The 12,993-nt window shown below is 42.1% G+C and overlaps 1 protein-coding gene across 3 annotated transcripts in view; it reads left to right on the top strand.

Annotated features, from left to right (window-relative positions):
• LOC124615620 (palmitoyltransferase ZDHHC8) overlaps nt 1-12,993 on the top strand; it is a 252,669-nt gene that overhangs the window by 141,823 nt on the left and 97,853 nt on the right. For 2 of the 3 annotated variants that reach the window (XM_047143629.1, XM_047143645.1), the window contains one exon: nt 3,813-3,963. In XM_047143629.1, the coding sequence (XP_046999585.1) occupies nt 3,813-3,963 (151 nt within the window). The remainder of the gene's footprint in view (nt 1-3,812; nt 3,964-12,993) is intronic. The other variant, XM_047143637.1, reaches the window with a different exon arrangement.

Here is a 12,993-nt window from a genome sequence, read left to right as displayed (position 1 = left end):
GCCCTAGCCAGGAAACCATCTGCCTCCCTCAGAGTTGCAACCACTGCCCCCCTTCCTCCATCTCTCCTTGCCTTCCCCCCCATCTCTCCTTGCCTTCCCCCCCATCTCTCCTTGCCTTCCCCCCCCCCATCTCTCCTTGCCTTCCCCCCCCCCATCTCTCCTTGCCTTCCCCCCCCCCATCTCTCCTTGCCTTCCCCCCCCCCCATCTCTCCTTGCCTTCCCCCCCATCTCTCCTTGCCTTCCCCCCCCATCTCTCCTTGCCTTCCCCCCCCATCTCTCCTTGCCTTCCCCCCCATCTCTCCTTGCTTTCCCCCCCCATCTCTCCTTGCCTTCCCCCCCATCTCTCCTTGCCTTCCCCCCCATCTCTCCTTGCCTTCCCCCCCATCTCTCCTTGCCTTCCCCCCCCATCTCTCCTTGCCTTCCCCCCCATCTCTCCTTGCCTTCCCCCCCATCTCTCCTTGCCTTCCCCCCCCATCTCTCCTTGCCTTCCCCCCCCATCTCTCCTTGCCTTCCCCCCCCATCTCTCCTCGCCTTCCCCCCCCATCTCTCCTCGCCTTCCCCCCCCATCGCTCCTCGCCTTCCCCCCCCCCCATCTCTCCTCGCCTTCCCCCCCCCCATCTCTCCTCGCCTTCCCCCCCCATCTCTCCTCGCCTTCCCCCCCCATCTCTCCTCGCCTTCCCCCCCATCTCTCCTCGCCTTCCCCCCCATCTCTCCTCGCCTTCCCCCCCCATCTCTCCTCGCCTTCCCCCCCATCTCTCCTCGCCTTCCCCCCCCATCTCTCCTCGCCTTCCCCCCCTCCAAAATCTCTCCTCGCCTTCCCCCCCTCCAAAATCTCTCCTCGCCTTCCCCCCCCTCCAAAATCTCTCCTCGCCTTCCCCCCCCTCCAAAATCTCTCCTCGCCTTCCCCCCCCCTCCAAAATCTCTCCTCGCCTTCCCCCCCCCTCCAAAATCTCTCCTCGCCTTCCCCCCCCCTCCAAAATCTCTCCTCGCCTTCCCCCCCCCTCCAAAATCTCTCCTCGCCTTCCCCCCCCCTCCAAAATCTCTCCTCGCCTTCCCCCCCCCTCCAAAATCTCTCCTCGCCTTCCCCCCCCTCCAAAATCTCTCCTCGCCTTCCCCCCCCCCTCCAAAATCTCTCCTCGCCTTCCCCCCCCCCTCCTCCAAAATCTCTCCTCGCCTTCCCCCCCCCTCCTCCAAAATCTCTCCTCGCCTTCCCCCCCCTCCTCCAAAATCTCTCCTCGCCTTCCCCCCCCCTCCTCCAAAATCTCTCCTCGCCTTCCCCCCCCTCCTCCAAAATCTCTCCTCGCCTTCCCCCCCCCCTCCTCCAAAATCTCTCCTCGCCTTCCCCCCCCCCTCCTCCAAAATCTCTCCTCGCCTTCCCCCCCCCCCCTCCTCCAAAATCTCTCCTCGCCTTCCCCCCCCCCCTCCTCCAAAATCTCTCCTCGCCTTCCCCCCCCCCCTCCTCCAAAATCTCTCCTCGCCTTCCCCCCCCCTCCTCCAAAATCTCTCCTCGCCTTCCCCCCCCCCCTCCTCCAAAATCTCTCCTCGCCTTCCCCCCCCCCTCCTCCAAAATCTCTCCTCGCCTTCCCCCCCCCCTCCTCCAAAATCTCTCCTCGCCTTCCCCCCCCCCCCTCCTCCAAAATCTCTCCTCGCCTTCCCCCCCCTCCTCCAAAATCTCTCCTCGCCTTCCCCCCCCTCCTCCAAAATCTCTCCTCGCCTTCCCCCCCCTCCTCCAAAGTCTCTCCTCGCCTTCCCCCCCCCTCCTCCAAAATCTCTCCTCGCCTTCCCCCCCCCCTCCTCCAAAATCTCTCCTCGCCTTCCCCCCCCCTCCTCCAAAATCTCTCCTCGCCTTCCCCCCCCCCCCCCTCCTCCAAAATCTCTCCTCGCCTTCCCCCCCCCTCCTCCAAAATCTCTCCTCGCCTTCCCCCCCCCCCCTCCTCCAAAATCTCTCCTCGCCTTCCCCCCCCCCTCCTCCAAAATCTCTCCTCGCCTTCCCCCCCCCCTCCTCCAAAATCTCTCCTCGCCTTCCCCCCCCCCCCTCCTCCAAAATCTCTCCTCGCCTTCCCCCCCCCTCCTCCAAAATCTCTCCTCGCCTTCCCCCCCCCCCCTCCTCCAAAATCTCTCCTCGCCTTCCCCCCCCCCCCTCCTCCAAAATCTCTCCTCGCCTCCCCCCCCCCCCCCCCCTCCTCCAAAATCTCTCCTCGCCTTCATCCTTCTAACCACCCCATACAACATGCAATCCACCCCAGTTTGCTTGCCAAACTGCAGTCATGTGCTTGTAGACGACTCGGTGCTTCTGCTTTTTCGGTGAGTGGTCTCCTTTACTCTTATTTTCAGAGTTGTGAATCAAATATAAACTGAAAATTTTTTTATAAGTTTTTAAGCTTCAGTAAAATTTGTACGTACAAACTTACTTGCTTGTATAGTCTCCTAAACAGAAAACACATTTTTCTCAGCAAATAGATGGTTTCTTCATCCCGTCTTTGTCGAATGAATGTGGCTGTGACAGCAGCCAGTTGCGGATGAATTCATTATGGCCAAATCTCTGTACGCAGACTACTTCCTGTAGTGGCCCAAACAAATGAAAATCTCAGGATGATAGCCTGGACAGTAGGAGGTTGCCCTAGTCACATTCAGAACAATTCCTGAGTTTGAGTAGCTGTGGGAGGTTGAGCACTGTCATGAAGCACAATCACATCCCAGGTTGGAAACGCATTCTTCTCCTCTAATGACATGGTTGAAAAGTTGAGAATAGTATGCAGTGTTAACAGTATGATGTTTGTAATGGTGCGTCCATGTTTCATGGCAGGCCACAATATGGTGCAAAAGATATTCCTGTTCAGTTTGGTTGTGTGTCAGTAGCCATTTGCACACTTGAGATGATGAAATTTGTGCTCTGCGGCGAGATGATGAGGCACCCACCTTGCAGACAGTTGCTGTAATCTGAGATTTTCAATAATGATCGCTTGAACATAACTGTAACGTATGCCAACCTCAATAGCAATTTCAGCGACTGTTATGTGGAGATCGTCTTCAGTGAATATTCACCTCATTTATGCTGGTCGTCATCCTACCCTGTTGAGCTACATCTTGCCTGTTTCTTGCCCTCATAAAAACTGTTTGCGCCATGCATACACTTGAGTCTTTCTCAGGGCGTTATCCCTGAACTGCACTGCAAGTCTTTACAAAAATATTTTACAGTTTTATACCCTGTGTTGTGAGAAACTTAATTATTGTGTGTTGCATAACAGAAGACAGTGGCTCTTGCTCTGATGCAGCTATTCTGATTAAAGAAATGGCAGGATAACACTCTAGCTGAAAAGAGGAATTGCTTGAAACAAAAGCAACAATGTACAGAGATCGTGCCACTCTGTGTCTACAAGATAGCACATAAAACAAAAATTCTTGTTTATATTCGAGTCATTCTCATATTTTCGTTCTACCAGAACTTTCCTGCTACAATTATATGCAAGAATAGTGTGAAGAGTTGAAGTGGAACTTGATACTGTAGTGTTAGTATTTAAGTACAGCATATATTGATTCAGGTCTATGTAATGGCTTTGTGTGAAGCAGTGTGCTGTGATGTTATTTGTAGCTATGCTTATTGATGTACTATGTATGTGCACCCTCAAAATGAGAGCAGAAGAGTCAAATTTATTAGGACAGTAAATCAAAAGCAACGCTATGCATTTGTGTGACATAGAAACAAAAAGATTTTTTGTGGGGTATTTATGGCTTCCAGATTAGTGAAATTCAGACAATCTATTGATTACTAACAAAACTTTGGGTTCAATGTAATTTCTTTTGTTTCTCAGCCTGCTGAAGACAGACAAATATGCAGGGAAGCCGAGACATTACCCCACTTCTACATCAGCCATTTCAACAATTACAAATGAGAACCAGGTAAAAACCTACATGGATAACAGCAATGGGGTTAGAAATGCCAGTTCCAATGCTTATAATAAGGTAAGAGTAAGGAATTGCATTGCGTAATATAATTATTTTGCTTATTTCACTTCTCTCTTAGTTAAGCACTTAACACTGAAGCAATTTCCAAACATAGCTTTCTTGTAGGTTCATTATTTATGGTGGTGTGGTTTCCTGAGTAGCTGCAAAGACCATTCAGAAACTGTTTTGTTGAACAGTTCTGAAATTAGGAAACTTTAAAAGCTTTTTTCTTCTTTTTTGCTTAGATAAAACCCCTTTGTTTGTTATGTTTGTGTTGGACTTGTAATGCAGTTTTAGCATTTATTCTTCTTTGGTTATCTTATTGTATGAAAATACAGGTAAAGTTTACTTTGCCCCATTTACATTTGGTATGTGTGTTTTGTATGTATTGTGTTTTTGATTGTTGTGGATAGCCTGAAAGAGAGTGATGTGGCAGTATAATTACTTTCATAGGGAGAATAAATGTTACATTTTGATACAGGGAGGATTGTTACTTTGCACTGTTGTTGCAATTTACTTCAGGATTAGGTGTTATTCACTGCAGAAGCTAAGGTGGAAAGAGGAAGAACCTTAGGAAAGTAAGAATTAAGACACTTTTATTTTCAGTAACAATAAAACAGGAGTGACAGGAGTATCTGGAAAGTTGATACCTCTCCCTCATATGATGAGTAACAGATTTTACTTTGTTGACCTGTTTCAGTCCAGTATGGAACTTTCCCAATATGTAATTGCAGTTGGATGTGGATAAGCCTCAAGTCACATGTGATTAGTCTTAGAAACTGATAAATAAAGCAGTACCAATGCTCTTTACCCTGATAATAATAGTTATGTGTATGTTTTGGCAAATATTCATCTAGTGGCTGTTGTATTGTCTCTCGGCAGAAACCAGTTGCTCTTTTCAGTTTTGTTTTGACTGGGCCATTGCACTGTAGAACTTTCTGACACAGTAACATGGGATTTCAATATATTTCATATATTTAACTTGCAGGAAAATGTCTTCAAGTAGTACTTACACATTTGATCATCAATTTTTGTCATCTTCAAGTTCTATCTTGGCACTTTGTCGTCGTGTTCTGGCAGCAAATTGCACTGGTCATCCCATATGGAAAATAATAATACGGCCCGGGGAAAGAATAGGCCTCCGGTATGTTCTGCCAGTCGTAAAAGGCGACGAAAAGAACAAACCACTAATAGGGCTAACCCCCCTTTTAGTGTGATTACTTGGTTCAGGACAGAACTAAAGAAGCCTCGGACAAGCGCCGTCATGGTCGGGGACGACGCTTGAACCCTATGCCCGCCCACAATGGTAACGACACTGCTAGCAACACTGCTAGCCAACTGGAAAATGATTTAAATCCAAATAGAGGTGTTTTGCAGGATATGCTTCCTGCAACCACCCTAGAAGGAAAACAAAGACAGAGGATGAGATGGTCAGATGAAGTTAATCGACACCTCATGTTCTGTTATTACCAAGCAACAAACCTAGGAACCAACACAACTGGATACAGATCACAAGTATACACAACATTTATTACCAGATACCTGAAATTAAAATTTTTAACAGAACAACGACTAGCTGATCAGATCCGTGTAATAATAAAAAATAACAGGATACCCCAGTCAGAATTAGAAAACATCAAACAATAAAGTACAACAAATAGTGGAACAAAATTATGTGCAATCAGGAGAAGAAGAAAATACAGTAATGGACTCAAACATCCCAGAGAAAACAAACAAAGAACAAAACGCGTTAATTACACAATCAGAGGAAAACGAAATCTTAAGACAGCCACCAGAACAAGCACAAATAGAACATGAAGTGACACACACATTAGATATAGAAGAGAAATTTCAGCTGACATATATAGAATACAAAGACACAAGTACAGACATTAGACCAATCTTGCATAGACCACCAAATAACCCACAAGTTGAAACAACAACAACAACTATCAACACAATCATACACAACAAAATAAATGAAAATACAACTATGGAAGAGTTACAACTACTGGTTTATGTAGGAGCACTCACTACACTAAATATAGGCACTAGGCAGAGATCAGAACCAACCAACACACAGAAGAAACCCACAAAACCAGCATGGCAACACAGGCTACAGATCAGAATAGAAAACTGAGAAAAGACATCGGACAGCTAACACAATTTATAAGAAATGAAATATCAGACAAAAAACGAAAAAGGTTAGGTAAAATCTCACAACAAGAAGCAGTAGAGCAATTAGATGAAAAGAAGCAGAAATTACAAGCATTGGCCAAACGACTTGGAATGTACAAAAAAAGTGAAAATAGAAGGAAACAAAACCAAACATTCAACACAAACCAAAAGAGATTTTACCAAACAATAGATAATACACACATTAAAATAGACAATCCACCAAACATAACAGACATGGAACACTTCTGGAGCAACATATGGTCAAACCCGGTACAACAAAACAGGCATGCACGGTGTATACAAGCAGAAACAGACTCATACAAGATGATACCACTAATGCCTGAAGTGATAATTTTGCAACATGAATTCACCCGAGCAATTAATTCTACACACAATTGGAAAGCCCCTGGAAATGATAAAATAGCAAATTTCTGGCTAAAGAAGTTCACCTCAACACATTCACATCTAACTAAATTATTTAACAGTTACATTGCAGACCCAAACACATTCCCTGATACACTTACACATGGAATAACTTATCTGAAACCTAAAGATCAAGCAGACACAGCAAACCCAGCTAAATATCGCCCCATAACATGCCTACCAACAATCTACAAAATATTAACTTCAGCCATTACACAGAAATTAATGACACATACAACACAGAACAAAATTATAAATGAAGAACAAAAAGGCTGCTGCAAAGGAGCACGAGGATGTAAAGAGCAACTGATAATAGATGCAGAGGTGACATATCAAGCTAAAACTAAACAAAGGTCGTTACACTACGCATACATTGATTACCAAATAGCTTTTGATAGCGTACCCCACTCATGGTTACTACAGATATTGGAAATATACAAAATAGATCCTAAATTGATACAGTTCCTAAACATAATAATGAAAAACTGGAAAACCACACTTAATATCCAAACAAATTCAGATAATATCACATCACAGCCAATACAGACTAAGCGTGGAATATACCAAGGAGACTCATTAAGTCCTTTCTGGTTCTGTCTTGCTCTGTACCCACTATCCAACATGCTAAGTAATACAAATTATGGATATAATATTACTGGAACATACCAACACAAAATCACGCATTTGCTATACATGGATGATCTAAAACTACTGGCAGCAACCAATCAACAACTCAACCAATTACTAAAGATAACAGAAGTATTCAGCAATGATATAAATATGGCTTTTGGAACAGACAAATGTAAGAAAAATAGCATATTCAAGGGAAAACACACTAAACAAGAAGATTACATATTGAATAACCACAGTGACTGCATAGAAGCGATGGAAAAAACAGATGCCTATAAATATCTAGGATACAGACAAAAAATAGGAATAGATAATACAAATATTAAAGAAGAACTAAAAGAAAAATATAGACAAAGACTAACAAAAATACTGAAAACAGAATTGACAGCAAGAAACAAGACAAAAGCTATAAATACTTATGCCATACCAATATTGACCTACTCATTTGGAGTAGTGAAATGGAGTAACACAGACCTAGAAGCACTCAATACACTTACATGATCACAATGCCACAAATATAGAATACATCACATACATTCAGCAACAGAAAGATTCACATTAAGCAGAAAGGAAGGAGGAAGGAGATTCATCGACATAAAAAACCTACATTATGGACAGGTAGACAATTTAAGAAAATTCTTTCTAGAACGAGCAGAAACTAGCAAAATACACAAAGCAATCACTCATATAAATACATCGGCTACACCACTGCAATTTCATAACCACTTGTACAACCCTTTAGATCACATAACATCAACACAGCCACACATCGATCAAGACGCATCCAACACATTGCTAAGAAAAGGCAATATATACAGTGAGACGGAAGGATTCATGATTGCAATACAGGATCAAACAATAAACACCAGATATTACAGCAAGCATATTATTAAAGATCCCAATACCACAACAGATAAATGCAGACTTTGCAAACAACAAATAGAAACAGTAGATCACATCACAAGCGGATGTACAATACTAGCAAATACAGAATACCCCAGATGACATGACAATGTAGCAAAAATAATACATCAACAACTTGCCATAAAACATAAACTAATAAAACAACACGTTCCCACATACAAATATGCACCACAAAATGTACTGGAGAATGATGAATACAAATTATACTGGAACAGAACCATCATAACAGATAAAACAACACCACATAACAAACCTGACATCATACTCACCAATAAAAAGAAGAAATTAACACAACTAATCGAAATATCCATACCCAATACAACAAATATACAGAAGAAAACAGGAGAAAAAATTGAAAAATACATCCAGCTGGCTGAGGAAGTCAAGGACATGTGGCATCAGGATAAAGTTGACGTTATACCGATTATACTATCAACTACAGGAGTCATACCACACAATATCCACCAGTACATCAATGCAATACAGCTACATCCAAACGTATATATACAACTACAGAAATCCATAATTATTGATAAGTGTTCAATAACCCGAAAGTTCCTAAATACAGTGTAACATTTACCATACAGTTAAAAGGAAGTCACGCTTGATGAAGGTCTGCGTCACTTTCCATTTTTAACCAGACCTAAGGTCTGAGAAAAATAGAAATATTAATAACAGTGTGGCTTTGAACATAAATGGCTGTCGAAATTTGTTAGGTATTAGTTGGATTTTCTGTATGTTTGTCTGACAGTGCTGGTTTTTTATGTAGATCATTTTAGTTTTAGAGTTCAATTTAGAGTATTATGTGAGCTGATGAATTTAACTCTTTTTTTCACTTTATCATGTTGAAAATGTTCATTTGTCATTCTGTAGGGTGGGTCTTGCTTTAAGGGATATTGATCTAAGGAAGTTATGGAAGCAGTTAAAAACAAATTGAGATTTTATGCTGTTTAGAGCACTGAGTTGCAGTTCTGACGAGCAGTCTTCAGATAACTATCCATATTCGTTCCCTAAGTTACAGGAGTTCCAAGATGTTTTCTAAAAAGACATGACCATTTTCTTTGTCATTCTTATCATACTTCAGCTTGTACTTCCTCTCATAATGATCTTGTTATTGACAGGATTCTAAACTTATAGTCTACCTGTGGCTGGAAGCAGCTTCAACATAGTAAACAGTCTTTCACAGCATGAAGTGACATGGCAAATTATTCTATTTGGTGTTTTTTAAAGAAATCTTAGTGGCCTGGTTTTAGTCATGCTAATGAGAAGACAGTCCAAAAATTGGATAGTGAATGATAAGAATCTGTGAGAAGGATTGATTAAGTACAAGTGTTTCAAGTAGATAGTAAGATGGCACAATCACGAGAACCTCCAGGGAACATTCAAATATCTGGAACACTTGGAGAAAAAGGTTACATAAAATCCCTGTACAGAGGTCATGGTTGATTCATTATGTGATCTAAATCTGCATTTACACTTTTACTCCACAAGTCACTTCAAGATGTGTGGTGGAGGATATGTTTGGTCTCATTATCATTTCTCACCTTCCCTATTCCATTTGTAAATTGTGTGTGAAAAGAATGACCATCTGTGAACCTCTTACATCAGTTCTAATTTCTGTAGTTTTCCTGTTGTAGTCATTCATTGAGACATATGTGAGAAGAGATGTTGCCCAGCTATTTTTGCATCGCTCTTCTCCATGTTGTATAATGCCTCTCGTAAAACACCTGCCACAGGAGTGTGCTGAACAACTCGGTAATGCTCTCGCACATACGATACTGTCTCATGATGAAACTCATTGCTGTTCGTTGGACTCTCGGATCAGTCTTAAAAGTGCTTTGCAAGCAACTTTTTTCAAGGATGTATTATACATTCTTGGATTATTGCAGTGAATCAGTCTTGCATATGCTTTTCATTAGTTTTGTAGGATCATACCACTTTAGGTTGCTCTGGACAATAGGTATTCTACAATTCTTACTGTTTCCAGTGATTTATTGTCAATAGTGTAACCACAGAATAATCAAATGTCTTTGCCTGGTTACATGCAATATGTTACATTTTTGTGCCTCCAGAGTCTACTGCCAGTCTCTGTACTAGTCTTTGATCCTCTTTGGTCCTTCTTGCATGTTGCTGCAGCCTCCTGGTGTTGTAGCCTCCCTATAAACAAGCACATCATTTGGGTGCAGTCACATTTAGTTCATGATGAAAGAGAAATACTGACTTCAATGGCTACAAGTGAAAATTTGTGCCGGACCTGCACTCAAACCCAGATTTAGACGGTTACTGCAAGTTCTGGAAATCGGGGAATATTGGGAAATTTCAACAGTGCCAGGGAAATTTGGAGGAAGGAAAAAAGCATTGGAAAATCTCATTTTTGGCTCAGCAGATGGAATGCTTTATCTACTGTTCTTGCTGATGTGGTATCCATAGCAGTCAAGCCTCATAGTAGTTAAGCCTGATGTATTACATGCCACGAAATTGGTATGTGATGATAAACTTGATGATGAAGCTAGTCTTATTCCTGTCAAAGAAATTAACTTACATCGTGCTATATGGTCTGAGCAGAGAAAGGAAAAATTGCCTACCAAAGATACTGTAACTTTCAGGACTGAGTGCAGGGATTTTGTGATCTAAATCTACTCAAATCTCCGTCTAAAGACAACTTTTGATATATAGCATTTGTAGATACATAAGCTTTTGTGATAAATATGTAGTAAATAGCAGCCCAAAAGCTAGCAAGAGTAGAGTAGAATCTAGTGCCTTGCAGAAACTATCTTCATAGAATGGAAGAGTGCTAAGGACTGCGATAAAGTTGAGAAAAAATTTATGCATCTCCTTCGTAAGCAAAAATTTTTGGATGTCTGCACAAGATACAAGAGAAGGGAGATGATTTTTGAATGGTGATACCATAGGTCAGCATTTGTGTAGCTTCAAAAGCTTCTGAGCGATTGTCAAGCCCTTGTAGAGCAAGATCTAGAGCATATGATAGTCAGCCAAGAAACCAAGTCTTCGGGGTAGCTGTATGTTAAGTATATGATGGCCTGAAATTAGCTAGTGGTGTCTTAAATATTGATATTAACAAGAGAATGATTCTAGAATATCACGATGCTACATATCTGTATGGCAAGACTTTCAAGCAGAAACAATTTGAAAAATATGAAGCCGAGAGAGGTAGACAGAAGAGGTCCATCGTCCAGCAAGTTAATGAGCTGGAGGCCAAAAAATAACTGATGCTGGCAGAGAGAGCCACTGAACTGAATGGAAGTGATGAAGAGATAGCTTCTCTCACAGGGTTTTGACTGGTTTTCAATGATTAGATTTAATTCTTTGACCATTTATAAACCCTTGAGTATTATTTGACAGAAGAGGTGCAGCAGCCTTTTCAGTAGTTGCAGGGGCAACAGTCTGGATGATTGACTGATCTGGCCTTGCAACACTAACCAAAACGGCCTTCCTGTGCTGGTACTGCAAATGGCTGAAAGCAAGGGGAAACTACAGCTGTAATTTTTCCCGAGGGCATGCAGCTTTACTGTATGATTAAATGGTGATGGCGTCCTCTTGGATAAAATATTCCGGAGGTAAAATAGTCCCCCATTCGGATCTCCGGGTGGGAACTACTCAGGAGGACGTCGTTATCAGGAGAAAGAATACTGGCGTTCTATGGATCGGAGCATGGAATGTCAGATCCCTTAATCGGGCAGGTAGGTTAGAAAATTTAAAAAGGGAAATGGATAGGTTGAAGTTAGATATAGTGGGAATTAGTGAAGTTCGGTGGCAGGAGGAACAAGACTTTTGGTCAGGTGAATACAGGGTTATAAATACAAAATCAAATAGGGGTAATGCAGGAGTAGGTTTAATAATGAATAAAAGAATAGGAGTGCGGGTAAGCTACTACCAACAGCATAGTGAACGCATTATTGTGGCCAAGACAGACACGAAGCCCATGCCTACTACAGTAGTACAAGTTTATATGCCAACTAGCTCTGCAGATGATGAAGAAATTGGTGAAAAATATGATGAGATAAAAGAAATTATTCACATAGTGAAGGGAGATGAAAATTTAATAGTCATGTGTGACTGGAATTCGAGAGTAGGAAAAGGGAGGGAAGGAAACATCGTGGGTGAATATGGATTGGGGGAGAGAAATGAAAGAGGAAGCCGTCTGGTAGAATTTTGCACAGAGCATAACTTAATCATAGCTAACACTTGGTTTAAGAATCATGAAAGAAGGTTGTATACATGGAAGAATCCTTGAGATACTAGAAGGTATCAGATAGATTATATAATGGTAAGACAGAGATTTAGGAACCAGGTTTTAAATTGTGAGACATTTCCAGGGGCAGATGTGGACTCTGACCACAATCTATTGGTTATGAACTGTGGATTAAAACTGAAGAAACTGCAAAAAGGTGGGAATTTAAGGAGATGGGACCTGGATAAACTGACTCAACCAGAGGTTGTACAGAGTTTCAGGGAGAGCATAAGGGAACAATTGACAGGAATGGGGGAGAGATTACAGTAGAAGATGAATAGGTAGCTCTGAGGAATGAAATAGTGAAGGCAGCAGAGGATCAAGTAGGTAAAAAGACGAGGGCTCCCAGAAATCCTTGGGTAACAGAAGAGATACTGAATTTAATTGATGAAAGGAGAAAATACAAAAATTCAGTAAATGAAGCAGGCAAAAAGGAATACAAACGTCTCAAAAATGAGATCGACAGGAAGTGCGAAATGGCTAAGCAGGTATGGCTAGAGGACAAATGTAAGGGTGTAGAGGCTTATCTCACGAGGGGTAAGATAGATACTGCCTACAGGAAAATTAAAGAGAACTTTGGAGAAAAGAGAACCACTTGCATGAATATCAAGAGCTTTGATGGAAACCCAGTTCTAAGCAAA

This window comes from Schistocerca americana, chromosome 1, assembly GCF_021461395.2.
Source record: "Schistocerca americana isolate TAMUIC-IGC-003095 chromosome 1, iqSchAmer2.1, whole genome shotgun sequence".
NCBI lineage: Eukaryota > Metazoa > Arthropoda > Insecta > Orthoptera > Acrididae > Schistocerca > Schistocerca americana.
Note: the sequence above shows the minus strand (reverse complement) of the source record. Positions and strands in the feature narration are given on the sequence as shown.